Source organism: Puma concolor, chromosome B1 (assembly GCF_028749965.1).
Source record: "Puma concolor isolate L17-30 chromosome B1, mPumCon1.1.hap2, whole genome shotgun sequence".
Lineage (NCBI taxonomy): Eukaryota > Metazoa > Chordata > Mammalia > Carnivora > Felidae > Puma > Puma concolor.
Window position 1 is genome coordinate 151,860,356 of NC_141670.1, and position 27,043 is coordinate 151,887,398.

Genomic DNA, 27,043 nt, shown 5'->3' on the forward strand with positions numbered 1-27,043 from the left:
TCAGCCGTTAGATGATGACCTGAGCCAAAGTCAGATGCTTAACCGACTGAACCACCCAGGCACCCTGATTCTACCCACTTTTGACAAATATGATGAAATACCTCGTTGTGGTTTTCATTTGCATTTCCCTGATGTTGAGTGATGTTGAGCATCTTTTCATGTGTCTGTTGGCTATCTTATGTGTTTGAAAAATGTCTGTTCAGGTCCTCTGCTCGGTTTTTGATCAGATTATTTGGGATTTTGGTGTTGCATTGTGTAAATTCTTTACAAACTTTGCATATGAGCACCTTATCAGATACATCATTTGCAAATATATTCTATTTAGTAGATTGCCTTTTCATTTTGTTGATAGTTACCTTCACTGTGCAAAAACTTTTTATTTTGTTATGGTCTCAATAATTTATTTTTGCTTCTGTTTCCCTTGCCCAAGGTGACATATCTAGAAAAATGTTGCTATGGTAAATATCGGGAGAGATTACTGCCTGTGTTCTCTTCCAGGATTTTCATGGTTTCAGGTTTCACATTTAGATCTTTATCCATTTTGAGTTTATTTTTGTGTGTGGTGTAAGAAAGTGGTCCAGTTTGATTCTTTCATATGTAGCTGTCCAGTTTTCCCAGAACCATTTGTGGAAAACTATCTTTTTCCCACTGTACATTCTTGCCTCCTTTGTTGCAGATTAATTGACCATATAAGCATGGGTTTATTTCTGGGATCTCTATTCTGTTTCATTGATCTATGTGTGTCCATACTGTTTTGACTCTACAGCTTTGTAGTATATCTTGAAATCTGGGATTGTGATACCTCTAGCTTTGTTCTTCTTTCTAAAGATTGCTTTAGCTATTTGGGGTCTTTTGTAGTTATATACAAATTTTAGTATTATTTGTTGTAGTTCTGTGAAAAATGCTGTTGGTATTTATAGGGATTACATTGAATCTCTAGATTGCTTTGGATAGTATGGACTTTGTAGCAATATTAATTCTTCTAATCCATGAGGATGGAAAATCTTTCCATTGGTTGTATTGTGTCTTTAATTTCTTTCATCGGTCTTTCAGAGTTTTGAGAGTAAAGGTATTTTACCTCCTTGGTTAATTTTATTTTGAGGTATTTTATTATTTTTGGTGCAGTTGTAAATAGGATTGCTTTCTTAATTTCTCTTTCTGCTACTTTATATTGATGTATAAAAAGAGATTTCTGTATATTAATTTTGTAACCTGTAATTTTAATGAATTCATTTATCAGTTCTAGTAGTTTTTTTGGTGGAGTCTTTAAGGTTTTCTGTTTATAGTATCATGTCACCTGCAAATAGACTGCTTTACCTCTTCCTTACCAGTTTGACTGCCTTTTCTTTTTCTTGTATGATAACTGCAGCTAAGACTTCCAGTGCTATTTTGAATAAAAGTGGTAAGAGTGGGCATGCTTGACTTATTCCTGATCTTAAAGGGAGAGCTCTCAGTTTTTCACCATTGAGTAAAAAATATTACCTGTGGGTTTTTTATATATGGCCTTTGTTATGTTTAGGTATTTTGCTTGTTAACCTACTTTGTTCAGAGTTTTCATTCACGAGTGGACATTGTACTTTGTCGGAAGCTTTTTCTTCATCTGTTGAGATTGAGATGATCATATGGTTTTTATTCTTTCTCTTGTTAATTATTTATAATTTTGATCAATTTATAAGTAATGAACCCCACCCTTGCTTCCCTAGAATAAATCGACTGATCATGGTAGAACGGGTTTTTTAAGGTATTGTTGAATTCAGTTTACTAATAATATTTTCTTACAGATTTTTGTATCTGTTTTTCAGAGATTTTGGACTATAGTTTTGTCTTTTTATTTGTAGTGTTTTTATCTGGTTTAGAATCAGAGTAATGCTGGCCTCATAGAATGAATTTCAGTTTTCCTTCCTCTTCTATTTTTGGAATAGTTTAAGGATAGGTATTAACTCTTTAAATGTTTGGTAGACTTTGCCTGTGAATCCATCTGGTCCTGGCCTTTGTTTTCTGGGAGTTTTTTGATTACTGATTTGATTTTTGATAGACTTTTTAAAAATTCTAATGTTTATTTTTGAGAGAGAGAGAGACAGAGGGCAAGCAGGGGAGGGGCAGAGAGAGAGGGAGACACAGAATCTAAAGCAAGCTTCAGGCTCTGAGCTGTCAACACAGAGTCTAATGTGAGACTTGAACCCACGAGCTAGGAGTTTATGACCAGAGCTGAAGGTGGACACTTAGCCAACTGAGCCACCCAAGAGCCCCTGATAGACATCTTTTAAATGAGTAGCTGAGCTCAAAATAAAATGCTCAGAGACCAAAAATAAATAGGTAGCTAAAAGAAGACGAGTGAACTATTTATTCGCTGTGGTCACTTTCACATTGGAGTTGCTGATCTCAGTAACCCCATTTCTTAGGAATTAGTGGTAACACAGAAACCGAAGATCCCAAGTAGGTTTACATGAGATAGAGAAATGGAATTGAGACCTACCCCCTTTTTGTAAAGTTAGAACCTCAGAGAACTACACCCTCAGTGAAAGGTGGATGAGAACAGTCTTTGCACTTCAGAACAAGATTGCCTGTTTTTTCTTGAGCTCTGGATGAAAAAATAATGATCTCCTCTGGGAATTCACAACCATATGCCTATTCTCACCCAGGTTTGGAGATAAACTTTATAATTCTTTGTAATCTAAAATTTCCCAAGCTGGGAACTCAAAACATAAGTAGTACTAAGCTACTGTCAATATCCTGGAATGCCAGACAGAAAGAAAACTTGAATTGAATTTTAAAAGAAGGAATTAAATATACAATATGGAAATAATTAAAAAGAATCAGGCAGATGTGATAAAGAACCAGTCAAACTTTTAGAAACGAAAATATTGTCTTAAAAATTAAAACTCAGTGAGTAGATTAAACAGTGGATAGATACAACTAGAGCAAGAATTAGTGAATTGAAAGAGCTGAGATTACTGAGACTACAACCTTTAGAAATTAGAGTAAGTATGAAAGAGAAATTAAAAGAAATACAAGCTTAAGTGAAAAGGTTCAATTCATGAGATTAAATTTCTGAAAGAACATTAGGAAAGGGCAATATTCCAAAAAAATTATGGCTGAGAATTTGTGATGAAACACAAATTAGATTCAGTGTATGCTGAGTCTAAGATGTGATTTTACTGTATTTACAAACTTACTAAGTCAGCCTGTTACTGTTCTTTGGTTGCTGACAGAAAACATGAGATTCCTGAGTCAGAGACTTTATTTCTCTGAGTATGGTAAGAGGTGTGAGTATTATATTTGCCTTATTTCCTCTTGCCTTTCCCCAAAACCCACTAGTGTAGTGTAGAGGACTCAGTGGATGCCTGCACATGTAATGGGCTCCTTTTGATAAGAGGAACACTGAGCTTGGAAAACCTGTGCTTTTATAGGAAACAATTAACAGGCTTGTTCTTTGTCCCAGAGGGAAACATTACCTCATTCCTCCAGCTTGCACAAAGCAAATACAATCCTGAGAAATGGTCCAAGAATAGTTAAGATCCTTGGATTCATGGCATACCCAGTTGAGACATGTATAAAAAGTAAGAGACCCATGGAGGAGAAATCAATCTTGCAGGAAGCACACCATATTCTGAGCTAGGTAAATAAGAATAAATCCACAACTGGATATTTGTAGTGAAAAAAAGTTATCCAATTCATGGAAACTACCAGCAAGGAAAACTCTGGACTGAGAGTCTAGTTCTACTTTTGCCACTTGATAGGTAGATGAATGACCTTAGGAAAGTTTTTTACCTTTATGAGTTTAAGTTACTTATGTTAAAATATGATTATAAAAGCTCTCTACTTATCTTACAGGGTGATGATAAAAAGTTAAGCATTGAGAACTATAATTTGCTATTTTAAATAACAGAACTTGGTAGTTTTACTAATGACACTGTCATAAAGCAAAAGTTGTTATATTGTGCATCTGAAGTAAAAGCTAAGCCAACTAGTGTATGTCTTTAAAAATATAATCTTTACTCCTTTAAGCTAGCATTTAATTAATATCCTGAAGACTAGGTTAGTATTCCCATGGCAAAACAGATCAAACAAAATCTCCAGCCATTTAGAGTACAAAAATACCACATATGATATTAAGGTTTGCTTCTTATGTAAATCCTATGATAGTAATTGAATTTAATATGGGCAGGTTTTCCTCTGTATATGTTATTTTTACTTTTGCTATTCCATGACTCTGAAGGTTTTAACCTTAGAATGGAATACATTGGGAAAGTATTTTTTTTTACAAGGAAAACAATGTGTTTTTAGCATAATGCAAACTGTGACATGCTTCTGACTTAGAAGTGTATTTTACCAAACTAGTTGTTTATTTTCTAATATTTAATTTCTTATATTCTTCTTAACAGTGTGTAATATTGACTGAGATCAAACTTCCGTTGCAGAAGAAGATCAATAACTTTTGCCGTTCTCGGTGCCCTCCAATTAAGGTAATAATATTACTTAATAATGACATGTAGTTAAGCAAAGAAAGAACACCTTCACTGTTAAAATTTATAGCTTTTCAGTAGGTTGTGTCAGAAGTTCTTATGTACACGAGGACAATCACAGTAATATTTTTCTCTTTAATTTTGGCATTATTCATTTCCTGTTTTTAAAACCAAGATCTAAATTTGGCTTATAGCAAATTGCCAAAACTGAGGAAGAATAAAGATGGGAATGGTAAGGATGGTAAACACTGAATTCATCATCTAACTTTAGATATGGTGTAATGGTGGTTTTAAAGAAGTTCATTGGTTCTTGCAACAAATATTCATTGAGCATCTTCTCCAAATACAATTCTAGGCACTAGGAATACATTAGTGAATAAGACATACAAATTTTCCTACTCAGGAAATTACCATCCAGTAAGGAAGATATTTAATTAAAAAGCAAATAAATAACATAGTTTCAAGTCCTATGAAGAAAATAGCTAGGTAAAGAATATAATATCTGCATGATGTTGGGGTGGGGATCAGTGCTGGTTCTCTTAAATTGAAGGTCAGGGAACTCCTCTGAGGAGATAACGTTTGAATAGAACCCTGAATAATGAGAGAGAGCCAGGTATGGAAAGAGCATTCAAAGCATGAAGAACATCAAGTGTAGACTTGAAAGTATAAAAAAATTCGCTTGGTGTGTTTACAAACAGCAAGAAGCAAGCAAGACCAGAATGGAATTTGGGTAAAGAGGAGAGAGTAGTATGAGTAAAAGTTACCAGGGGATTATGTTCAGAGAAGTAATTAGAGGGCCATAACTTACATAACTTTGAGGATAGCTGAGTTTTAATCCCATGGGTTTTGACTTGATTTATATATACAGTGTGTGTGTTTGTGTGTGTGTGTATGTTTGTGTGTGTGTACATAGGAGAGAGAGAGAGAGAACGAGAGAACACACCCAAGCGGGGAGGAGGCAGAGGGAGAGAATCTTAAGCAGACTCCATGCTCAGTACAGAACCCAACGTGGAGCTTAATCTCAACAGCCATGAGATCATGACCTGAGCTGAAATCAAGAGTTGGATGCTTAACCACCTGAGTCACCCAGGCATCCCTGATCTGATTTATATTTTTAAAAGATCACTCTGGATGTGCTGTCGGGAAAATAGTCTAAAGCAGTAGTTTTCAAAGTATGGTCGAAGGATACTGAATATTCTTGAGATCTTTTCATGGGATCTGCAAAGTCAAACTATTTTCATAATATTACTAAAATGTTATTTGGTTTTTTTACTCTGATTCTCTTATGGGGTACAGCGGAGTTTCCAGAGTCTATCTAGATGATATGCAGTAGATATTACTGCTCTTATAGCTAATGAAATGTATGTGTGTATTCTTAACATTTTAAATGTTTCTCAGTTTTAATTTTTAACACAGCAAATACCAATAGGTATAACCCAGATAAATAGAAGTGCTTTCAGTCCTCAGTAATTTTTAAGAATGTGAAGGAATTGGGGTGCCTGGATGGCTCAGTCAGTTAAGTGTCCAAGTCTTGATTTTAGCTCAGGTCATGATCTCACAGTCATGACATTGAACCCCATGTCAGGCTCCACACTGAGTGTGGAGCCTACTTGGGATTCTCTCTTTCCCTCTCTGTCTGCTCCTCCCCTGCATGTGTGCATGTGTGCACACTTTCTCTCAAAATAAATAAATATTTTAAAAAAAGAAGAAGAACATGAAGGAATCACAGAGCCAAACAGAAAGAAACCCATTGAATTAATAAGAGAGTAGAGGCAACTAGACCAGTTGGAGGATAATGCAGTAATCCAGGTGTGAGATACTGATAATTCAAGAGAGGTAGAAATAGAAATTTTGAGAAGTTAATGAATTTGAGATATCTTCTAAAAAAATGGCTTACAACTTACGAATGGATGAATATGAGTTGTGAGGGAAAGAATGATCAAGAATGACTCCTAGATTTTTTCCAGAGTAACTGAGTCATGGTGACATTGGGAAGACCAATAATAAGTTTAGATCAGAAAAATCATAAATTATCCTGTGCAGTTACATACATACCATTAACTCTAACTCCTTTGTGGGGTTATTTGTTCCTTTGAAAAAAGGAAAAAATTACTTGTTCTTTTGAGATAGGCAGTAAGCCAACTATCATACTCTATTAAATAGTTGTGCTAAAAATTTTTGGATTGTGGTATTTACATAGCATATTTACACTCTGTACATTTGTGCTATGGTTCACAATTTAAACAGATGAATAAGACATAGAATAGTAAAGTTAAAATCCCCGGGCATGGAAGTTTTACAAAATAATTACACTAAGTTATGAACTAAAATCTTTTGTTTATGTGATTGGTATATGTATTCCTATTTGAAAGTTGTTTTGAAGGGAAATTGTCCTCAAATTTGCAGCTTTTAAACTTAAAAAAAATTCTAAATTTCTGCTCATTTTTATATATATAATCATATATGATTATATATATAATCATATATATAATCATATATGATTATATATATAATATATTTCATTTATATATTAAAAAATGCTGTCTGTACCTATTTTAGGGGTAAAGGCAATACATGATCCAGTAGGAGGTAGCCTTTTATTAGCTCTCTCATTACTTCATGTAATAGGTGGTATAAATTGTTTTAATGGGCTACATTTTTATATCCAAATATGAATAGACTTTAGTTTTTGTTTAAAAAAGTATCACTTTAGGGGCTCCTGGGTGGCTCAGTCGGTTAAGCATCTGACTTCAGCTCAGGTCATGAGCTCGGGGTTTGTGAGCTTGAGCCCCACAGTCAGGCTCTGTACTGATGGCTGGGAGCCTGTAGCCTTCTTCAGACTCTGTCTCCCTCTCTCTCTGCCCCTCCCCCGCTCGCACTCTGTCTCTCTGACTTTCTCAAAAATAAGTAAACGTTAAAAAAAATTTTTTTTAAGTATCACTTTACACAGGATCATATGTGTTATAGAATAAGAATTCTTTACTGTTAACTCAAAATGAAATTAGACACAAAAATATTTTCTTTAGAGATTCTTAGAATGGAGCATATGTATTACAAAAATCACTTTTAATAAAGCATTAATGATTGTGGTTAAGAATATGATTTTTGGGGCACCTGGGTGGCCCAATCAGTTAGGCAGCCGACTTCGGCTTAGGTCATGATCTCGAGATTCTTGAATTTGAGCCCAGAGCTTGCTTGAGATCCTCTGTCTCCCTCTTTCTCTGCCCCTTCCCAACCCTCCCCACACCAATAAATAAATAAACATTAAAAAAAAAAAAAAAAAGAATCTGAGTTTTACCTTCCTTGCTTTGATGCATACTGTCAGTTCCTCAGCTCTTTTTCTATTTGTTGCCTCCATTTTCAACTTTTAGCTCTGTTCTCTTTTCCATTAACTCTACTACTGGTGAATGGATACTTCTTTTTTCTCAAATGAAAAGTAAAAATTCACTGCTCAAACCATTGAACCAAGATACTGGTTTCTTTCTTTCTTTCTTTCTTTTTTTTTTTTTGACAATATTTGTTTTATTGAAGTGATGTAGAAATGAACCTGCAATATCTCTCAGGTGTGCCTGCAAAACCTAACTGAAGGTTTTTTATTGTTGTTCAACCAAAGCTTACCAAAGTTTCTAATTCTAAGATAGTGGATTTTATACAATTCCAAAATTTTTAATACTACTTAGTTTTCATCTGAATATAAATATATATACAAATTCACTAAGAGAATTTAGAAAAGTATAATGAAAAATTTACCTTTAAGCCCATCACCAGAGGTAACAGCTGTTAACATTGTACTGTATATATCCTCTATAATTCTATAAAGACGTGTGTACCTTTTTTATTTTTTTGCCACATTAGTATTATATTTATGTGCAGTTGTCTATTCTGTTTTTTCAATTAGTAATTTTTAATAAAAACAAACTACAGCATGCAAACCTCAAATACTTATAGGTACAATTTACTTAAATTTTTTTTTTAATTTAAATCCAAGTTAACATATAGTGTAGTAATGGTTTCAGGAGTAGAATTTAGTGAATTATCACTTATATATAACACCCAGTGCTCCTCCCAACAAGTGCCCTCCTTATTGCCAGTCACCCATTTAGCAACCCGTAGTTCTGTATATTTAAGAATCTCTTATGGTTTGCCTCCCTCCCTGTTTTTATTTTTCCTTCCCTTCTGCTATGTTCATCTGTTTTGTTTCTTAAATTCCACAGGAGCGAAATCATATATTTGTCTTTCTCTGACTGACTTATTTCACTTAGCATAGTACTTGCTAGTTCCATCCACATTGTTGCAAATGGCAATATTTTATTCTTTTTGATCACTGAGTAATATTCCATTGTGTATATATCCTACATCTTTTTTATCCATTCATCAATTAATGAACATTTGGGCTTTTTTCATAATTTAGCTCTTATCAAAAGATACCAGTTTCTTATGTACTTTGTTGGATTTTTAGGGCAAGGAAAGAATTTCTGTTATTTAAAAATCATAGAATGTACAATGATGACGTGCTGCATTTTTTAATTATATAGCACTAGATACCCAGTCTCAAATACCAATATCCTTGATTCTTGAACCACTTCACAAATAATGTATTCTGTTTGTGATTCACTTTATATCCCAAAGGATAATCTTAATTATAAATAAAGTCATGAAGAGGCTTAAAATACTTGAGGTGGGGTTTTTTTCTTTATATAAATAGATAAGCTTGAACTTCTTTTCATCATTTCACAGTTTATCAGTGCAGATGTACATGGAATTTGGTCACGGTTGTTTTGTGATTTTGGTGATGAATTTGAAGTTTCAGATGCAACAGGAGAAGAGCCAAAAGAAATTTTCATTTCAAATATAACGCAAGTATGATTATATATATATATTATTGTATATGTATATGAATTTTTTTTAAGGTTGATGTGAATACATTTTTTTTTTAGTTTGTTTTTTAAAATTTTTTTTTAATGTTTATTATTTTTGAGAGTGGGAGAGACAGAGCGTTGAGTGGGGTAGGGGCAGAGGGAGGGAGACACAGAATCCGAAACAAGCTCCAGGCTCTGAGCTGTCAGCACAGAGCCCGACTCAGGGCTCTAACTTACAAATCGTGAGATCATGACCTGAGCCAAATTTGGATGCTTAACTGACTGAGCCACGCAGGCACCCCGATGTGAATACATTTTTTAAAGGTGACAATAGCAAAATACTGTAATATGCAATATTTTTCATTTGTTTTATAATATTTTAAGGTAATTCATGAGGGAATGTTTTGTTAATTTCTTGATCATATTATATTAAAACTAAATTTAAGTTAGAATATGAGTGTCTGAATTCCTTCTAACATTAATAATCAATAGATCAACATTTGCTTGTGATAAATTTTAATTTTGTTCTATGTCGTGTTCCTATTGGGCATGAAGTGTGATTCAGTGTTTACTAAACTGTGTGTATTGTGTCAGATTGTAGATGTAGTAAGTATGTCTTAAGTCACCTGGCCCAACACAAGACTGTGGGGAGGATACACAGTTAGGTCACTATAGACAAAAGCTTTTCTAAAATTTTTTATATTTCTAAAACATTTGGAGAAGGAAAAAAAGTATTAGAATTAATTACCCTTAGATCAAAAAGTCTGAACTTTCACGTTCTCTTCAGGTAAGCTTAAGTTTTTTATTCCCTAAAAGAATTGGAGATATCATTGTGATCCAGTTTTCCTAGTTTTTTAAGTCTGAATCATTACTTTTACTTGCATTCTTTCTAATTAGTTTACATTAAAGATCAAAGAAACCAAATGTAAGGGAATGATAATAGTATTTGTGTTTCTATATTTATGCTTGATTTTTAAGCCCAGTGTAATGTTGCCTTTTCACCCCTTTTTAAGAGAAATGCATTAAAAAAATCATTCTGTGTCTCTGTGCTTACAGAATGATTTATTATTCAACCTTTAATCTTTGTGCTTGTTTTTAGTTCGTCCCTGTGAACATCATACAGTTAGAATAGAATAGTCTCCAGGAAATAGTTGGAATCTTGTATTGCATTGGTATTTTCTTTTCTTAAATAGTGTAGGCAGTATGAAGGTTATCCACAAAGAATTACAAAGTACCATAAATGTTCCCATTTAACTTATATGCAAAAGTATTTCTCTTTTTTAATAAAGTCCTTATGAATTTTATTCCTCTTGAGATGTTAGTAAACCCACATTATGTTAATTTTATATACATGTTTGTGATCATAATCATAATTCTTACCCAGATCATTAAGCCACAGGACAATTTTCAGAATCTTCACAGTTAAGAAAGAAAGGATGATAATTCTCTTTAGGTTTTATGTAGATTAAATTATTACCACCTTACTCAACCAGTGTGTTGGATTATGTGCATTAATAAGCAAATTTCTGGGCCTTGGACCTATCTCATCCATCCTCTTTGGTGAATAGGTCAGTTTCTTCCTATTTTTGTCCTGGTAAGCTGAGCTACACAATATTTTTTTATCCTTTAACATGTTGGGCAGCAAATTTTAAATTACCAGTTTTCTGGCTTTAAATCTCCATCCTTCTTGGGACACCTGGATGGCTAAGTCAGTTGAGCGTACAACCCTTGATTTTGGCTCAAATCATGATCTCACAGTCGTGGGATTGTGAGCCCTGTGTCAGGCCCCTCACTGAGTGTGGAGACTTCTTGAGATTCTATCTCTTGCCTCTGCCCCCTCAGCCACTTGAGCACTAACTTTCTCGCTCTCTCTGTCTCTCTCTAAAAATAAAATTAAAAAAAAAAATTTAAATCTCTGTCCTTTCTTGCATTTCTTTCATCTTCAAAGTTAGACTTGTCTTTTATGCACAGATTTTTTTATAACATGACTTTAAAACTTATATTTGATAACTTTGAATATTTTTTATAAGTCCAAAGAATCTGTATCTATAAAATATTTGAACTTCCATGTAGAATCTCCTTCTCCCCCAAACACAGAAATTATATTTTAAACATTCATAATAAAATAGTAAATTGATCATTATTTTGCAATAATTCTTAAAACGCTTGCTTTTACTAAGGAAGAAAAGGAATGACTTGGCATTTTGATTGTTTTGAGAATTTTATGATAACCTGGTCCATTTTGTGTGAGATTTGAAATGTGTGCAGAAAAGGAATACATGAACTTGTTTTTTTAGTAGAATTCTCTTATTTAGGCTAATCCTGGTATTGTCACCTGCCTTGAAAATCATCCTCACAAACTTGAGACAGGACAGTTTTTAATGTTTCGAGAAATTAATGGAATGACAGGGTTAAATGGATCGACACAACAAATAACTGGTAAGTTCCTGTGTTTTATTAATTCATTTATACTTATTCATTATTCAACACATTAATAGTTTAGACAGTATATTCAGTGTTGAGAACACTTCATCAGCTTAGACAAACATGATCTAATTCTTGGCCTCAAAACATTCAATCCAAGTAGGACGTGTTAACATTAAGCAGTGATGTAAAGAGAGTGTAAAGACAGTACAGGCATTTCTGGGAACTCTAAACATGGCAAGGAAGTCTACCCGGTTTGGGTACAGCAGCAGTGGGGACAAGTATCTTGATTAAAATTTGAAGATTGCTTTGGCTTAGGAAAATGATGAAAAGAATATTCTATGCAGAGACCAACAGTAAGAGGCAGTTTGTTCAAGAAACTAAAAGATACAATATGGCAGGGCTGGCAGTGGGAGTTGATATGGCAAAAGTCTTAAGACATTTAAGAGGAAATTTGATAATCTCATATTGTAGGTAAGCAAAGAATCCAACATGGGCAACTTATTCACTTAAGGAGTGCAGGTTTTGGAGAGAAGATGATGAGTACAGTTTAGGTTCGTTGAGTAAGGTGGCAATGAAGTATTCAGGTGGAGACATGTTTTTGTTAGTGGCTTGTATAAAAGGAATGAGTGGATGTTATTGCAGGCAAGTTTGTGGGTTTGCTGGCAAAAAGTTGAAGGAATTTGATTTTTATTTATTTATTTTTTTTGTAGACTAAGATGAGATCGTTGCCCAAAGGAGAGCAAAAGTGCCAAAGTCATAGATTTAAGGAGAGTTAAACATTTTAAAAAATAGACTATCAGGTTTAATTTAGTGCCCATTTGAAGTTGAAGATAGTGAATTTATAGCAGTGTTAGTCTGCATAATTTGTGATTTTTCTCCAGCCATGTTTAAGAGTCAAAGACAGTGCTAGACATCCTATAACTCAAAGATGGCATATTTACACTTGTTAGCCAAGAAGGTTCAGGTTTATCTTTAGGACATTTGAAAGTCTAATTATGTGATGAGTGTGTAGACTAGCAAATGGATTACTTTTTTTTTTTCTTGTAATGACTATAAAATGGATCCTTAGGAGAGACAAAAATCAGTCCCTATTATGAATTCTTCATAATAACTTTGGATCTATAGTTGGTTAAGCATCTTTGATTACAAAATTACTGGATTTTGTTTCCCAGACTATATCCAGATATGTAAAATACAGGTTACATCATTAATATTAAAGAATTTGTATCTGTTTTTGTAAAAATTAATCCTTTAGGATTATCATTTGTTGTTATTGTATTTGTTATCATTTGTTATTTGTTAAATCACTTAGGATTTATCATTCGTTATCTATGCAGTGGGGGATTGTGATAGTTCAGAATCTTGAGGCTACAAACAAAGTGTTCCATTTGTCTGCCTGTTCATTAACAAGTACCACATTATATTTAGTATTAATTGCATGTAATTAGTGTCAACATATTATTAATGCCTTATAAAATATTCTAATATCTAGCAATAAGCATCTCATTATGATTATCGCCCTCTGAGTTTTCTTGGTAATTTTTAAGTCCTTCAGTTCACACTGGAAAAATAATCTATCTAGTTTTCCACACTTCCTCCCACCTCCAAAAAAATTTATAGTGGGATCTTCTAATTTTATAAATTAGGGAAAATTACCATCTTTATCATGATAAATCTTCAAGTTTAAATACTTATATCAGCATGTAATGGTTTTCTTATTTTTCTTTTAGTGGTATCACCATTTTCTTTTAGCATTGGTGATACTACAGAACTGGATCCTTATTTACATGGAGGCATAGCTGTCCAAGTTAAGACTCCTAAAACATTTTGCTTTGTAAGTATGTTTTAGTTTTTGGGTTTTTTTTGCTTAAAATATATTTCTTTGCGGAAGAATGGCAGAAGAGAAAAAAGTAATAATACTCAGTTAACCAAACAGTTAATTTAAGGGCTGAACAGATTTTGATTTTTAATTTGTACCCACTTTGAGGGAAGTGGGATCAATTTAAGGAAATAAACTAATAACAACAAAAAAATTATAGCTAGAATACCAGTGCATATAAGTATAGAAGTTGTTTACTTCAGAGGATCTATACTTTTGTGAATCATCAAAGAGTTGATCATACTTCTTACTCCCTGAGTAAGATAAAAGATGAAGCTAATATATATTTGAAAGATTTAACAAGCACTGAAACTGTATATATTTTGTTTTATTAGTCAGTTATTCCACTTTAAGTGGAATTAAGTGGAATTAAAAATTAAATCTAGCAAGAAGACAATGGGGAATGGTAGCTCTTTTATATTTCTATTAAATCAAATTAGCCCAACCTTATTTATTTTAGACCTTAAGAGAGATGCATTGCTTTTAGTGCTCTATATTTTTTGTCAAGTAATCACTTGCTTGAAGTAATAGTTTTTGTTTCTGAAGTAATAGTTTTTGTTTCTATTAAGGAACCATTGGAGAGGCAGATAAAACATCCAAAGTGCCTTATTGTGGATTTTGGCAAACCTGAGGTAAATGAACACTTTGTAGGTTTGAGAGAGGCAGCAGAGAGGGCATGGGAATTGGTACCTTTCTGTCAGGTTTTTTTAATAAAGGTTGTATTCATATATCTAGAGTTGACTCCCAAGAATTAAAAACAGGGATTTATATCATGGAAAAATTTTAAGAATAGAAAAACATTTTACTTTTATAATATGTTAGCTTTGATAATTGAAAAATTATTTCAATAATTTGTACAAAATCTTACTAAAAGATTTTCTGAACCATATAGAGTTTTATATGATACATGTTTCTTCCTAAAAAACCTTGGAAGCATTTATTCTTTTGTTTTAAATCACTGAATATAATTTTGTAGCAGTGAATGCATTTGTGATAAGGAAAGAATAGTATTAACAGTTTCCAAATTTATAACTTGATGAAGAAGGATTAGGTGATTTTGATCTTATACAAATGTCTTGTTGGTGTTGTTTAGTTGATATTGCTCTGACTTTCATAGGAATAACCTACTAAAAACTGGTTATATCACCGGAGATTGAAACTTGGATCTGTTGCTTAAATATAGCTTTATGGCCTTGAAGTCAAGTTGTTTAACTTCTCTAAGGCTTAGATTCCTCATGTGTTAAATACAGATAATAATAGTATTAATCTAATTAATTTATTATAAGAATTAAATAATTTTTAAAGTGTTAAGCACAGTGCCTGTCATATATTATGAACTCAACTGTTGAACAATTTTTAATGTTCCAAATAGGCACCTTTACAGATTCACACAGCTATGCTTGCCTTGGACCAGTTCCAGGAGAGCTATAGTCGCAAGCCAAATATTGGGTAATGTTCTTCATTTGAAATATTTTTTTCCTTATTATAAAAGCAGTATTTGGGAAATTATAATTTAAAACATTTAAACTAAATGTTTTAGTTTAGAAACTAAAGTTTAGTAACTAAAGCCCTTCATAGTTGCAACACTACTAGATACACTGAACTCTATAAACATTTATTATGACCTGGTCTTTTTTCTGGTGGGAGTGGAGAGATCAATTCCTAAACATGGAATTATGCTCAGTAAGAATTTTTCCATTTTGAAATCTTCAAAAGCTACTTTTTAAACTTTTTGAAATAAAAAATCTGAGAATTACTGAATTATGAATCCACTATGTAACTTTTTACTTTCTGGTCTATTAAGTCAGAAGTACTGTTGCAAAAAGTATTTGCCTTGTCTATTTAAAACCATTATCCTATTTATATACTATCCTTAGGTAAACGTGATTTTTAATTAATGTATTTATGAGTCCATTACCTTCAAGTCAGGGAAGCACTTCATGCTACCTGCTGGCAAAATTCCACTTTTTTTCTTACAGATTTCTTAAATTTTAGTTTTGAATATGACTTACTGTTTATGGCAATTAAGAATATTGAAAGTGGGGTGCTTCATGTTGAATCCTAGGTGCCAGCAAGATTCAGAAGAACTCTTGAAACTAGCAACGTCTATAAGTGAAACCCTAGAAGAGAAGGTGAGTATTCAAAGTTAGGACCATCAAAAAAGGTGTAACATGATAAACATTCTATATATTAATATTCTCTTACCTTTCAGATCCCAGCTTTGCTGCTTATTGACTCTGTGACAGTAGGCAAGTTACTTAAATTTGTTCTGCTTTAGTTTATAAATCTATAAAACAGGGTTATCCTGTCTCTGAGTGTTACTGTGAACATTAAATGATTTAATTTTGTGAAGCGCTTAGAATCTGAGTATATGGCATATAGTAATTACTATTTTCTGCTCCTGCTATATTTTTAGTATTAGTATTATCTCTTCTGATTTACTTTGTTAACCCACTGAAACTCACTGTATAGCTGTAAGTTTTCCTATAAATCATCTTTTTCCATTATATATTCATATCTCTTAATTGCATTTTGCATATCATATTTGGACATATCACCTAGAAAACAATTTTTTCATGTCATGGTGCCAGTGCTTGCTGGCCACTAGTTTCATTTTAGCAGATAACGTTAGCAGTGTTTGTGCACTTAGTTGAAAATTTTATAGTTTTTGTTATGGTATAAAAATGAGGGGGAAGTGTAAAGTCTTAACATTAGTGGTTAAGAATAATATGATCTCATATTTTATGTGATTAAAACAAAGGAAATAACAAATGAACTGAAAACAGTGAGTCATTAACCACAAGTTAAAGACCTTTTATGTATGCGTATTTAGTGGTTACAGAAAAGTGTGAAAAGCTAGAAATAGATTGATGAAGTCTGTGATTACAAGGAATGATATGATTAGGGATTTATCAGATTTATTGAGATAAAACTTAGATATAGAAAATTTCACCCTTTTTAGATGTACAGTTATACAAAAATTTGTAGACAATTGAGCTGTGCACCATTAAAGTGTATAGTCATATATCTACCACGATAATCAAGATGTAAAACATTTCCATAAGGCCAGAAAATTTCCTCATGCCTCTTTATAATCATCTCCCTCTCCCCCAGCCAAACCATGGCAACCAGAATATTTTTGCCTTTTTTTTAGAATGTCATGTAAATGGAATCATGCAATATGTAGCCTTTTGAGTCTGGATTTTTTTTTACTAATTATAATGAACTTGAGTTTAATCCATGTTGCATGTTCATTCCTATTTATTGGTTGAGTAAGTAGCCCATTATATAAGTGTACCACAGTTTTTTTTTCCCTGTACCAGCTGGACATTTGGGTTTCCAATGTGGGCAATTATGAATAAAGCCCCTACAAACATATGCATACAGATTTTGGTGTGGACATATGTTTTTATTTTTCTTGGGTAAACACGTAGTGGTGTATTACAGAGACAGATGATAGATACAGGTTTAGTTTTATAACAGACTGCCAAATTGTTTTGCAGAGTAGCTATACCATTTTGCATTTCCACCAGAAATGTATGAGATTTTGAATTGCTCTGTATTCTCTCTATAATGGTGTATTATCTATTTGTTTGACTTTAGCCATTTTAAAGCGTGTGCATTTAAGTGTGTGTGTATATCTTGTTTTGGTTTTAATTTCCATTTCATTGATCATTATGAATTTGGTATCTTTTCATTTGCTTATTTGCCACTCATATCTCTTCTTTAATAAACTGTCCTTTTAAATCTTTGTTTTTTAATTAGGTAGGTTTTCTAATTGATTGAGTTCTTTATATATTCTGGATATCAATCCTTCATAGGATACATGTTTTGCAAATATTCTCTTCTAGTCCATGGCTCATCTTTTCATTTTATTACAGTGTCTTTAAGGAGCAGAAGCTTTTAATTTTGATAAACTTCAGTGTATCATTTTTTTGGTATGTGTTTTATACCTTCTTTTAAATCTAAGGTCACAGCTCTGTCCTGTGTTTTCTTCCAGAATTTTTATAGTTTTGTGACTTCATTTTTGTATGCCATGCAAAGTATACAAGTGTAGGTCAAGTGTACACAACTGTACATTTTTAATTCATTGGACACAGTTTTATACTTTTGTGAGTTCATTTTTTCATACTTTGCCATGTATAGATCAAGATTAATTTTTTGGTATGTAGAATATCCAGTAATTCTAGCCCATTTATTGAAAAGATAATTCTTTCCTTATTCTATATTCTGGGTATTCTTTGTCAATAACTTATTGACCACATATGTGTAGGGCTGTTTCTGAACTCAATGTTTTATCTTCCATTGGTTGTTTCTGTCTTCCCATTGTTTTTTGCTAATATCATCCTATCTTGATTATTGTAGCTCTGTGGTAACTCTTGAAATCAAGTTTGGTCTCTAGTATATTTCTCCAAAGGAGCTCAGAGTTACGTTTTTTTCTGAGTTCTTACATGTTTTAAATATTTTTGGTAGCCTCCATACTTGAAAGGCAACTTGGCTGAATATAACATTCTAGGCCTTACTTTCTTTAGTGGTATCTTACTGTTAAGAAATAATGATGCCACCTTAATTTTTTACTCTTATAAGTAAGTCTAGCCTTTTTGCCTTGTAGTTTTGTATGTTTTTTTCACCTGTAAAGTGTATAATTTTAACTGATTGTATCTCAGAGTTGATCATTCAGTCCATTTTTCCCATATTATGAGCCCATTTTAATACATAGATTCAGATTTTCTTTTATTTTTTTCCTTTTGCGGGGAGAGGATTGGTGGTGGAATGGATTCCTTTAGTATTTAGTTGAATTTCTGATTGGAGGTGAGGTTTTTTTGTTTGTTTTCCCACATCTCTCAAGTGTTCTTTAAGGATATAATTCACTCAATCAGATTTCCACTGCCTTATAATTAGTTTGGAGGAGAAATTTTCATTGGCTGAAATGTTTTGATTCTAATTTTCTGTTTACTTCTTACATTACTTTTGTATAGTAAACTGTTTTTTGTCTATTTTGGGGGCAGGATAAGAGTTTTGGGTGCTTTTTTTCAGATTTGTACTTCTAAAACTCCTTGTTCCCTTAGGATACTAGAAAGGGGTTTCTTTAATGGTTGGGTTTGTTTGTTTTTGGTGGTTAGGTATTGGTGTCTTGTAGATCTCTTTGATTTCTGCCAAATCGTTAATTTCCTCTCTTCTTAATTTAGCCTTCTGCGTCAAAGAATGTCGCCCTTTTTCTATTTACATCATTGCCTCCCACTGAAGTTCTTTCGCCATAGGCAGTGCTGAGATCTGCCAGATTACATACGTGTTCAGTAGTTTTTGCACTTAGTGCTAGGGCTTCTGTTTTCTCAGGATGATTTTCACTGTGGTTTGTCACTGTTCTCTTTTCATTCTCTTTTCTGTGGTTACACACTTCCTGCTCTCTGTGAAGGCTTATAGCATTGTGACGTCCAGAAGTAGTTTTGTTGGAGTTTGGTACTTATTTTTCTATTTACAGGTAATTTGAAGTTTATAATACTCTGTTTTCTAGTGATCCTGAAACCCTGCCACTGGTTTATTTCTCTTCTTTTGGATATGTATCTGTTTTTAGAGATTGTTTAGGCAAATTTAGATTTGAGCTATTTATCCTAGGGCAACCAAAAATTCCCCAGATTTGAGTGTTTCTTTTTTTTTTTAAATATTTACCTTAAAAATTCTTAATTTGACAATGCAAAAAATGTTCACTATGTTCATAGATTTTAACTGTTCTAAACTTGGTTTCCATAGGCTTCTGGATGTTATAATACAAGCAAATATCTGGAAACATGTTGAAAATATTTTAACTTAAATAAATGCTAGAAACTATGTACCTTTGTCATATTTCGTATCTATATTATTTTCTTCAGTTAACCTCAGTCCAGTGAATGACATTTTCCATTTTAAATTCCTATTTCATAGTGAACTTAACATTTCCAAATTTGAACTCACAAACATATTTCCCCTTCTTTTTCCAATAACTCCTCATATTTTCTAGTCTGTATCAAAATTTGTCAGAGTATCTTTGTTCAAAATTCGGAGCTACTCCCACTCATTCGGCCATCTTTGGGTTTTCTCCTCTATATCTGTTTAATCATTGTGGCTGTAAAGAAGTTTTTGGAAATATTTCTAATCTTTATGTCTGCCTTCATTGTAGCTTAAGGTCCTCATACCTTACAACTTTTTCATTGAATCAGCCCCAGAACTGCTTACTTAAATTGAAATTATTCATCTCTCTACCACTCTGCTGCTGTATTATCCTACTTCTTTCATCATATGAGTTTTCTTCTCAAAAGCATCCAATGCTTCCTTTATTTTTTCTATCATGTCCAAAGTCAGCCATGGTCTTTGGTGTTCTTCATAATCTAATCATACTCTAACATATGATCTTATTTTCTTCCTCTCATATAAAACGTGCAAATTCATTGCAGCTTTTTCAGTTTTACACACATTCCTTCTTCTTTGAGTTGCCATTTTCCCTGAACTGAATCCTTTCCACTTCAATTCTAATGCAATTCTTTCTTCAACACTTAGTTCAGATTTAAAGTTTTCCATATCCTTCTCTGCTCATTGTATCCATTATTTATCCTTTCCTATTCAGAACTTCTGCAGGACTAATATTTTATTTTTTTGACATTGTATTTTGTATAATTTATTTATTTTTTATAATTTACATCCAACTTAGCACATGGTGCAACAATGATTTCAGGAGTAGATTCCTTAAGCCCTTACCCATTTAGCCCATCCCCCCTCCAGCAACCCTCTGTTTGTTCTCTATATTTAAGTCTCTTATATTTTGTCCCCCTCCCTGTTTTTATACTATTTTTGCTTCCATTCCCTTATGTTCATTGTTAATTAAAAAATAATAGAATCTTGGGAGATATTGTAACCTACTGGTAAGTTAGACTTTTAGGGCTCAGATTCTAGTTTCACTTATTAGCTATAAAATCATAAGGAAATTGCTTTTTCAAACTTCAGTTTTCTAATCTGTATGATAAAAATTGTATTTCCTAGGATTATTTTGAAAATTACATGTGGACTTAATAGACAACTCACACTAGGTGCTCACACAAATTACCTGCTTCTCTTTGCATTCTCATCATTATTTTTAATATTATCACTACACCAGTATCTCTGCATTCAGAAAGGGCACAGCTTAAATGAAATTATAATCAGAGTTGAGTTTAGTGCTAAATAGTTGAAAAATAATGAGATATAGAACACTGAAATGGAGTGAGTGGAATAGTAAGTAGATAGTAATGTCTTTTTGTATCACAAATATCTTTGAGAATGTAATAAAAGCCTTCTATTACCCCCTAAATGCACAAGTAATGTTATTTTACATAGGATTTCAGAGCAGTTGAGCCCTATTTGAATCTTAAGGTTAAGATTCAGGTTACTAATGTTGAAAGAACAGGAAGAGAAAGAGAAGCCAGAGGTCATGAAAAGATCTTTCTCACAAATAAGAAATTGTGCTAAAACAATAGCTCCAGAATCCAATTCTCCAATATTTCCTTTAAAATGCTAATAAACAAATCTTATTTCAAGGACCATCATTTCAGTTTTTAAGTATGATAATGAGAACTTTATGATGATTGGCTCTTAAATATGCAAAATTACCATGTTACTCTCACTTTTTTTCTAACAATGTTAGTGCCTCATTATTTTTGACTCTTACTTTTTTCTTTTTTCTTTTTTTTTTTTTTTACTACTTCAGACTCCAGCTAAAAGCTCCTTATTTTTTTATGATCAGTTTATTTTTATTTTCATTTATTTGGGATCAGGATTTTCCCATAGTTTCCATTAGAACAGTTTTTTAAAATTCTAGATGTTTATAAATACTGACTGACATCACAGAACTGATCTTTAACAAATGCTATAAATGGTAGATGTTCCAGTTAATCTTAAATTTTGCCCTAGTGTAACATATAGATTCAAAAAGCAAAAATGGGCAGTTACTGGTAAAGAGAAATACTGCTTAGGGTAACTAATATGCACTTGGATCTTTTATTATGAGATTGGAACTTTTTTAGGACTTAAAATCTAGTAGGAATATTGAGTAGCTTTTTTAGAAGTTAAGCTACAGTAATTTAATAATTCTCACAGTAAGTCATTGACATGTTGAGTATATATGTAAAAACTTGTGGGTTTTTTTTTTAAGTTTATTTACTTATTTTGAAAGAGAGTATGTGTGTAATTGGGAGAGGAACGGAGAGAGAGGGAGAGAATCCCAAGTAGGCTCTCTGTGCTCTCAGCCGGCAGGTGGTGGGGCGGGGGGAGGGGGAGGTAGGTGGTGCTCAACCTGAGCCCAAAATCAAGATTTGGACGCTTAACTGACTGAGCCACCCAGGCGCCCAAGATTATTATCTTTCATGGCTTGTGTTTCAGCCGGAAGTAAATGCTGACATTGTGCATTGGCTCTCTTGGACTGCTCAAGGTTTTTTACCCCCACTTGCTGCAGCAGTAGGAGGTGTTGCTAGCCAAGAAGTATTGAAAGCCGTGACAGGAAAGTTTTCTCCTTTGTGCCAGTGGGTAAGTTTTGTATTTCAATATTTTTATAGGCTTGAGATTGAATTTTCCACCCATGCAGTGAATGTTATGAATTAAAATATTAATATATTATAAAGGTAACCTCAAAATATATTTTTGATGCATTAGTTAGATGTGATACACCACCAAAATTTAACTCTCTAATTGAAACTGACAAGATTATTGGTTGAGGCTATTGGAATATAACCCAAAGTTGTAATCTAGGGTTGATTTTTTTCTCATTTGTGAGAGTGAAGGAATGAATTTTCTACCCTTATACTTAGTTTTCCAGTATGATTAGCTTAGCATTCAAGGACTCTCAGGACTTTTAAACAGTTGGATGGAATCTTTAGGCACCAGAAATCTTCAGAATCCTTTCCTAGGTTTAAACTCTAAAAGTAAAAGCATTGGAATGGTATAAGTTTGAGAACTATATAGGTAAATACATCTTAAGAAGGAATAAAAAATTATTCTTTTGTTACCGAAAAGAATAATTGGCAGAGGGTGTCAAAGGATACCCTTCAGGCCCTTTCCTTTTGAAACATTTTAACATTTTGAATATAACATTTATCTTTTTTTATGTTTTAAAAAGTATCCATATAATGCCATTTTGCTGTTGAATTATTTGATTTATTTTAGTACAGAGTACAAGTTCAGTTGTAAATGTCTGGTTTAGATACAACTGTTAAGTATGTTACTAATGTAGATTCTGTCTTGTTATAATTAAGTAAATAACCATTTAACTAAGTTGAAATTTAGCCACATAAGTTACTTAAATGGAAATGAGAGTGAATTCTTTTTTTAATTAATTTCAATTTGTTGTTTTTGTTTTAATACTAAAACTGTGGCTTTCTAGGTCATTTCCTCTGGTATAGATTTGGAGGTGAAATTTTCCTTTTGTTTGTTGAAATTAGAATATACCATTTTTAAGATGGCTAAGTGACATGAATCAAATTATATCTTTTAACAGTTCCTTCAGGTTTAACCATTGTTTTAATGAAGTAATAATACAGGAATGTATACTGTATAAAAATCATATTTTTTAATGTATTAATCTGTTTTGGCATTTTTATCATTGTTTTCCTTAATGACTATTAAATAACCATGGAAGAGAAAAACCAATTTTTCTAGCAATTTAAGGTTTATACATAGTAAGTTGTGTTTTTGTCTTCTACTTTAAAGTTGTACATTGAAGCAGCAGATATTGTCCAATCCCTAGACAAACCTGAACGTGAAGAATTTCTCCCACGGTAATTCTGAATTTTTTCTTTATCTTTTCTTTCTCTCTTTTATGTTTACTTATTTTGAGAGAGAGAGTGTGCGAGTCAGGGAGTGACAGAGAGAGGGGGAGGGATAGAATCCCTAGCAGGTTACATGCTGTCAGCACAGAGCCCAAAGCAGGGTTCGATCTTTCGAATCGTGGGATTATGACCTGAGCCACAGTCAAGAGTCAGACACTTAACCAACTGAGCCACCCACGTGCCCCTTTCTTTCTTTTTTTCCTAGTTGAATGTTTGTGAGAGGTAACTAGGTTAAAAGGGTTTGTGCTCAAATATGCATTTGTCTTAGATGTCTTTTCTTGTAACTTATTGACTTCTACAGTCATTTTTTCCTCTACTTAGAGGTTATTTTAAGTGTCAAAAGAATGCAATATCTCTTTACCATTTTATAAATAATGAATATAATGTTTTAAATTGTATACCATGATAATAGTTAGCATTCAAAACACCATTCTGGAAGCATCTGGGTGGCTTAGTCAGTTAAGCGTCCTACTCTTAATTTCGGCTCAGGTCATGATCTCGTGGTTGTTGAGATAGATCCCTGTGTCAGGGCTCTCTAAATAAATAAGTAAATAAAGTCAAAACAAAACAAAATACCATTCTGAACTTAGATGAAAATAGATGCTCTCTGCAACTTTTATATTGACATCAGTCATTCTTCATCTTTTTGAGTCAAACCTCTGAGAAATAAAAGCTTATGGATTCATTCTACCCCAAATTCACATAATCCAAAGTTCTTCTTTCAATTTAAATGTGTTAACAACTCCAAAGCTCCTCCATAGACTTCTCTAGGAACCTTTATTAAAAATTCCTACCTTGGAAAACTGTCTTTTCTAGATAAACTGAAGTCACCTTTACATAAGTCATTTGAACATAGGATATTAAATCAAATGGAAAAAGAAAAAACTGATTTCTTAATGGGTTTTTTTCCTCTTTGAAATAAGACAATTTTCCTTTAGATTGTCAGGAATTCTAGTGTATCCTATTTAAAATATACATTAAATTTGTATTAACAGTAGTGAAACTAAACAATTTTTTTATGTCTTTCTGGTTTTTGATATATATTATTTTCTGCAGAGGAGATAGATATGATGCCCTACGAGCTTGCATTGGAGACACTTTGTGTCAGAAGCTACAAAAGTTGAATATCTTCTTGGTAAGTATAAATAATGATGAGAATAATAAGTAGCACAGTCAGACTCCTATTGTGTACCATCAAATTAACTTATTAAAGCAAATTCGAGTCTTGAGTGAATACAATTCCTAAAGAGTAGACATTCAGTAAAAGTTTAAGACAGGAGTTTGCCAATTATGGCCCACAGGCGAAATCCTGCTGCCTATCTTTGTAAAAGGTGAAAGATTTATATGGTCTAAAAAAAATCCAGTGTACTGCTGCTGCCTATTTTTGTAAGTAAAGTTTCATTGGAACACTGCCAAGCCCGTTCATTTATATATTGTTTGTGGCTTCTTTCATGTTATGATAGCAGAGGTGAGTAGTTATGACAGAAACCATATGGCCTACAAAACAGAAAATATTTATCTGGCCCTTTACAAAAAATATTTGTCAATGCCTAGTATAAAAACAATACATTTAAAATTAAAATATGAGTATGATAGTTTGGAAATTAAATGATTTTCTAGAAATACATTAAAAATTAGGTTTGGGATATTTTTCCATGTTTTAAAATTTTTTCTTACCGCATGAAGGAAGATGTAGGTAATGTATCTGACTTTCTTAAATGTCTTGGTGCATTAGCAGGATATCTCTCCCTGATACAAAAAAAACTCCTTTTCTTGTCATTTATGGGTTTTTTAATTATAGTCAGTTCTAAAAATAATTCTAATTTTTAGTAATAATTTTTTAAATAATGTTTTGAATGTCAGCAACTGTTGCTAAGCTTTTACATACATATAGAAATTCTTAGAAAATCTCCATCAAATGAATTTTGAAAATTATTTGTAAATAAAAAATCTTTTTCATTAAAATGCTGCACTGATATTTTGTGGTGTTTGTTTCTATCTCATAGAAATAATGAGCTCAACTGTTAGCTTTTGTTGGAGTGTCTTCTGTTTAAAGGAAGTGTAAATATTATGCTTTTCTTTACTTGATTTATATATTTTTAACTGTACCAGTTATAATAGTATCATAAATTAATTAAAGTAAAATGAATCGCAGATGTTCAAGTTATTTTTAAAAGTATGTATATATTATAAATTGTCATTTGAAGTAAGTTTAAGATGAAATTTCTCTTTAGTTAGTAGTTTTGGTTTTATTTAATCGGTTATATTTCATTTTTCTTCTCCATAGGTAGGATGTGGAGCCATAGGCTGTGAAATGTTAAAAAATTTTGCTTTACTTGGTGTTGGCACAGGCAAAGAAAAAGGAATGGTAAGACATAAATCCTTGAGGGGCTCCCGGGTGGCTCAGTCAGTGTCCAACTTCAGCTCATGTCATGATCTCACTGTTCTTGAGTTTGAGCCCTGCATTGGGTTCTCTGCTGTCAGTGCAGAGCCTACTTCAGATCCTCTGTCTCCCTCTCTCTCTGCCCCTCCCCCACTCTCTTTGAAAAATAAACATTTATACCAAAAGATATAAATCCTTGAGAGTTAAATTTTTATATTTCTGTTGCTGCCCATTTTTTAACTGTATTTGACTGCATAGAGCTGAAATACTGATTTCTGAGGAGAAAGACTTAAGCTAGGAATTGAAAGATTCTGATTTTAGCCTGACCACTGTTCAAAAGATATGTGACCCTATGGCAACATATTTTTAATTCTCTGTTCCTCAATTTCTTTCTCTAATACCATGAAACCGATATATGTACTTCATAGCACATAATGTAATTATGAAGATCAAATGTGAAAGGGCTCTGCAAACCATAAAGCACATTAGAATTGTTACTATTTCTATTAATATTTCTTATTAATTATTAGATAAATCTTTAAGATAGAAGAAGCTAACATTAGAAAGTGGCAGAGTTCTCAGGTATAGTTTCAATTAGTGATTATCAAAAGGAGAGGGAATAATACAAACTTCGGTGTACAATTTAAATTCTAAAGGTGATAAATGTGAGTTAACTGGGTAGCCATGTCTTATATTTAAATAAAAATATGTCACTGATTTTGTTTTGCCCTTAAGATATAAACTAGCTTCCCAGAGTAGTGATTTATCATAGTGACTAACAGTAAATAATGAAATGGCTAAAATTTGTATACTAGCTCACATTTTATAATTTATAAAGCCTGGCTTAATATTCTACTTAAAAAGGGCATTTATTACTATCACAGTTATAGGCAGATGTTCTTACATATGATATTATTCCTGCTTTGCATTTCCTAAGTTGTGTTTCACAAACCACTATTCTTTAAAATGTATTTCTTTAAAAAAAAAATCTTGCTTACCTAAGTTTGGGAATCACCTGAATACCTTAACTCCTTGGAAATTTATAATGCATAATGCCTGTCAGCATATAAAGATCAGGAAAAGAATTACAGCATATAAAGGTCAGGAAAAGAATTGTAGTAAACAAACATACTGACTTCAGGTAACAAAAAGTAAGTTAATGTGCACGGATCTCTATCTTACTGCAAATACATAGACTC

The 27,043-nt window shown here is 32.6% G+C and overlaps 1 protein-coding gene across 4 annotated transcripts in view; it reads left to right on the forward strand.

Moving 5' to 3' along the window:
- The window catches only part of UBA6 (ubiquitin like modifier activating enzyme 6), an 81,024-nt gene that overhangs the window by 26,453 nt on the left and 27,528 nt on the right, over positions 1–27,043 (forward strand). For all 4 annotated transcript variants that reach the window (XM_086704914.1, XM_086704915.1, XM_086704916.1 and 1 more), the window contains 11 exons: positions 4,386–4,466; positions 9,204–9,326; positions 11,641–11,764; positions 13,483–13,586; positions 14,201–14,263; positions 15,004–15,080; positions 15,697–15,763; positions 22,020–22,163; positions 23,343–23,410; positions 24,518–24,596; positions 25,749–25,829. In XM_086704914.1, coding sequence (XP_086561040.1) covers positions 4,386–4,466; positions 9,204–9,326; positions 11,641–11,764; positions 13,483–13,586; positions 14,201–14,263; positions 15,004–15,080; positions 15,697–15,763; positions 22,020–22,163; positions 23,343–23,410; positions 24,518–24,596; positions 25,749–25,829 — 1,011 coding nt within the window. The remainder of the gene's footprint in view (positions 1–4,385; positions 4,467–9,203; positions 9,327–11,640; positions 11,765–13,482; positions 13,587–14,200; positions 14,264–15,003; positions 15,081–15,696; positions 15,764–22,019; positions 22,164–23,342; positions 23,411–24,517; positions 24,597–25,748; positions 25,830–27,043) is intronic.